Source organism: Herpailurus yagouaroundi, unplaced genomic scaffold (genome assembly GCF_014898765.1).
Source record: "Herpailurus yagouaroundi ecotype Mexico unplaced genomic scaffold, PumYag 139, whole genome shotgun sequence".
Taxonomy (NCBI): domain Eukaryota; kingdom Metazoa; phylum Chordata; class Mammalia; order Carnivora; family Felidae; genus Herpailurus; species Herpailurus yagouaroundi.
In genome coordinates this window covers 8,639,457-8,643,328 of record NW_024412394.1, presented here as the reverse complement: position 1 = coordinate 8,643,328, position 3,872 = coordinate 8,639,457, and the positions used below count along the sequence as shown (strand labels likewise).

The 3,872-nt window shown below is 61.8% G+C and overlaps 1 protein-coding gene across 3 annotated transcripts in view; it reads left to right on the top strand.

Moving 5' to 3' along the window:
- CUNH6orf132 (chromosome unknown C6orf132 homolog) overlaps positions 1-3,872 on the top strand; it is a 49,635-nt gene that overhangs the window by 29,952 nt on the left and 15,811 nt on the right. The window contains exons 4-5 of one of the 3 annotated variants that reach the window (XM_040473491.1): positions 1-1,460; positions 2,116-2,264. The exon at positions 1-1,460 is cut by the window's left edge and continues 1,706 nt beyond it. In XM_040473491.1, the coding sequence (XP_040329425.1) occupies positions 1-1,460; positions 2,116-2,233 (1,578 nt within the window). In that variant the 3' untranslated portion in view covers positions 2,234-2,264. Of the gene's footprint in view, positions 1,461-2,115; positions 3,702-3,872 lie in introns of those variants that run through there. The other 2 variants (XM_040473492.1, XM_040473490.1) reach the window with 2 other exon arrangements.

Here is a 3,872-nt window from a genome sequence, read left to right as displayed (position 1 = left end):
CCTGCACCGGCCACACCGCCCAAGGTCACGCCTGCACCGGCCACACCACCCAAGGTCACGCTGGGGCCAGCCACACCATCTAAGGCTGTGCCTGAGCCAGCCACACCATCTGCAGCCACAACTGTACCCACCACATCATCCGACCTGACAGCAGAGAAGAAACTGGTCCCCGCTGGGCAGTGGGAGAAGCCAACCCCCCAGGAACTTACAGTGGCCCCCCAGACAGAGGCAGAAGGGCACCCCTCAGAGGCCAGTAAGCCTCCTGCACTGGGAGCCCTCTCATCTCCAGCCCTCCCACCAAAGAGATCCCTGGGCGGCGAAGGGGTAGCATTTCTCTACAAGCCCCATCGCAGCCAGGAAAGCCCCAGCCAAGAGGCTGCTGTGGCAGTGGGCGCGCTGGCCACAGGGTCAGCGGGAGGGTCACGGGAGCCCGTGGAGGTGAAGGAGCCCCAGGGGCTGCCAGCTAAACCCCCAACCTCAGCCCCGCCTGCCGATGAACTGCTCAGGCACCCGGTGACCGGGGAGGTGGTGCAGCCCGGCTCCCCCATGGCTCTGCTCCTTGCGGCCAGGCAGAGGGCACAGAAGGGAAGGCCGGGAGGGGCCGCCCTGGGCCGGTCCTCCCTGCCAGGGAGTCTCCGGGGCCACGGCAGCCAGCCCCAAGCAGGCTCTGACAGCATCTTCCACAAGGAGGGCCAGCCCAACTCCTTCACTGTGGTCCCCAAGTCACCCAAGGAGGCTGAGAAGGACCCCCAGCCGGCCTCCTCAGCACAGCCTCCGGTACCCAGTCAGTGGAAGCCCCAGCACCCCGGGGACCCAGAGGGCACTGAGCCAAACCACAGACAACACAACGGGACAAAGGCGGGGGCAAAGCCGGCGTTCTCCATCCTCCCCCAGGGCCGCCTGCTGCCCAAATCCTTCTCGTCCCCCCCTTCTCCTTCCTGCAAGAGGGAAGAGGAGGAGGAGGACGACGACGAGGGGGAGTTCTGCTTTGAGGTCATCCCGCCGCCGCCAGAGTTCAGCAACGACCCGGAGCCCCCCGCCCCCGCCCTCCGGTATCTGGGGCGCCGGGGATCCCCTCCCCGGAACAACTTCTTAGACTTGGGGCAGCCCTTGGCGCCTCGGGGCTTCTCGCGCTTTCCAGCCGGGGCGCACCACGCCGGGGCCGGGGGCCTGGAGCGCTTCGCCGGCGGGGGCCGGTCGCTCATCAAGAAGCGCCTGTACGTCGGGGAGCCCCAGCGCAGCCCCGGGCAGCCCCGCGGCGGCACCGCCCGCAGCCTGAGTTCCCCCAACTGCTTCGGGCCGCCGCCTGGGGGCCCGGAAATGCGGCGCGTCAACTCTGCGGGCCGCGCGCCCACCGGCGGCCTGCACGCGCCGAGGCTGTCCATGGAGGGCGCAGCCCGCGGGGAGGCCAAGTTCAAGGCGCCCGGCAGAGACTACGGCTTCTCCCCTGCGGCCGGCAGGTGAGTTGGGAGTGGGGCGAGGGACGGACCTGGGGTGGGAAGCCAGGTGAGGGAAGGGTCCGCCCGCGAGCCACAGAGAAGCCCACCAGGCCACGGCCACCCGTCCCGCGACATTGGGTTGTCTCCTCTCTGGTTCTCTGGACAGAGAAAGGAACACGAGGAGCACTTTACCTGGAAAGGGTTTCCCTGACCTGCGTCTTGTTTCCCACCATCTCACTTGTTCTCTCTTTCCCCATCCTCCTGCTTTCCCCACCAGCTGGCTCCCCCTCTTCTGCTTCCTCTTTCCCATCCCCCAGAGGCTCAGGGCTTCAAGCTAAGAGTGGTGTGGGTGGAGACCTGAGTGGTCCTTGGCTGTGGGGATTTCCCAGCCGCACAGAGAAGGATCCAGACTCGGGCTAGGAGTGAAGAGTTCTGAATACAAGGGTATTAGGCAAGTACTCTGTGGCCAGCCAAGCCTAGACAGGAGGAGGAGCCCTGTGTCTGTTGAATCAATACTGCTGGACTAGGGTCCCACCCTGTCCACCGGGGCTTGTGTGGGCAGATACCATAGCACTGAGCCATATCTTTCCCTCTCGCGCCCGGAAGGAGATGGGAGGGCTGTTGGTTAACCAGCTGCAGATATTAACCTCACCTCTCTCCTGCTCCCCCTCCCCAGGTCTCCCCACGGAACCCCCCACTATGGAAGCCCCATCAATACATTCACCGTGAGGCCTGGGACCCGCCATCCTATCTCCTATGCCTACTCGGGGAACCACCGGAAAGCCCCATCCTGAGCCCAGGGTGTTCTCAGCTCTACTCCAAGGGGTCAGACCTGGGCACTTGTTTTTTGCGGGGGTGGGAGGGACGCAGCAGGTGTTAGGCGGCCTGACTTAAACATGCAGGAGTCTTTGTTACCCGAACACAGACGGAGGACGAGTGAGGAGCCGTGGGAAGATGCACAGTGGGTTTCTATTTCCCAAAGCACTGGCGTGGCTGTGGACTGTCTGCACATGGGGATGGGAGGGGGAAGGAGGGAGGAGAGGAGGAACCTTTAAGGGCCTGGAGCCCGAGTTTCCGTTATCTGGTACTGTTTGCTTTAGCACGACTTAAAGCAGTTTTACCAGCGTGGACTCCTGAGCAGGTCCTGAAAGCAAGGGGTGGGGCACTAAGTCTGAATGGGAATCCATCCCAATGGCTGTGATTGTCTGTCCAGTGCTCCCAGAGGGCTGAGGCCCAGCTCCATCTGGGTAGGGGTGTGGGGCACTACACGTTGAGCTCTTTAGCCTCCGCCGGCCCACCATTTGTCACCCCAAGAGGTGATTCCTAGGTTCCTAGCATAGAAGCCACATTGAGGTGGGACCAGGAATGTGCACATACAACCTGTGGAGCAGGTACTGGAACAGAGGTCTTTGCATTGGCCAAGGGTGGGGATAGCGGGGTGGATGGTTCATTTTCCCTGGCTCTGGCCCTTAGCCACAGGGAAGCCTAGAGAGAGAGAAGGAAGACTTGGCAAGTACAGGATGGGAGACAGAGGATTAAGTCTTCTTTTCCTACGCAGACCCAGGCAGCCGTGATTTGGGGGATTGGGCCCAAGGAGCCAGAAGACCTGGGAGCTGGACACCAAGGCCTAACCTAGGCAGAACCCATTTGGGATTTGGAGGGGGCATCCTACCCAACCACCCCTCCCAATCCCAACACTACAGGTCCCCAATATTATTGGGCTTCAAAATGCATAGCGAAGATGCTGAAAGATGGGGAGTGGGAGGCGGCAGAGATGGGCAGGCCCAGACCCGAATTCTTGGGACCAGTCAAGGCAGGTTGCCTCGGTAAGGAGGAATGGGAGGGAGTGGCCAGCCTCAGAGAAGCAGGCCGGTAGGACAGCCAGGAAGCAGCACCCTGTGGGGGCACAGTGTTGGACCTTTAGGACTTGAGGTCACTAGCCAAGATACAGGTTGTGGGGACAGCAGGAGAGCCACTTCAGGGAAGGACAGCAGGCACCCCGATGGCACAGGATCTGGTTACCTGTGTTCAAGAAGCGAACCCCGCCCCAGACCAGCACTGGCCCTCTATGTATGTATGTGTTTTCCCTGTACAATGTTTTATAAAAGAGTTCACTAATTTATCTGCTGTGTAAGGTTTGAAGGGTGAGGCATGGGCTCCCAGCTGTATGTTGCTCTGGAGTAGGAGGGGAAGGACTGGCTGTCACTTGGCTTGGGAAATAAACAGGCCAGTGTGGACTGGCCTCAGCTCTGTGGCTGTGGATTGATGACTGGGAGCTACCTCGGTGTGATGAGAGGTTGGGAGAGCTCTGCTGGGGAAGCCTGAGCACAGGGGGGGGGGGGGGGGGGGGGGGGGCCTAGCCGGGTTCGCGGGGCCGGCCCCGAGATTAAGCAAGTCTACACTGGCCTGTCTATTTAACAACGTGATGGGGCA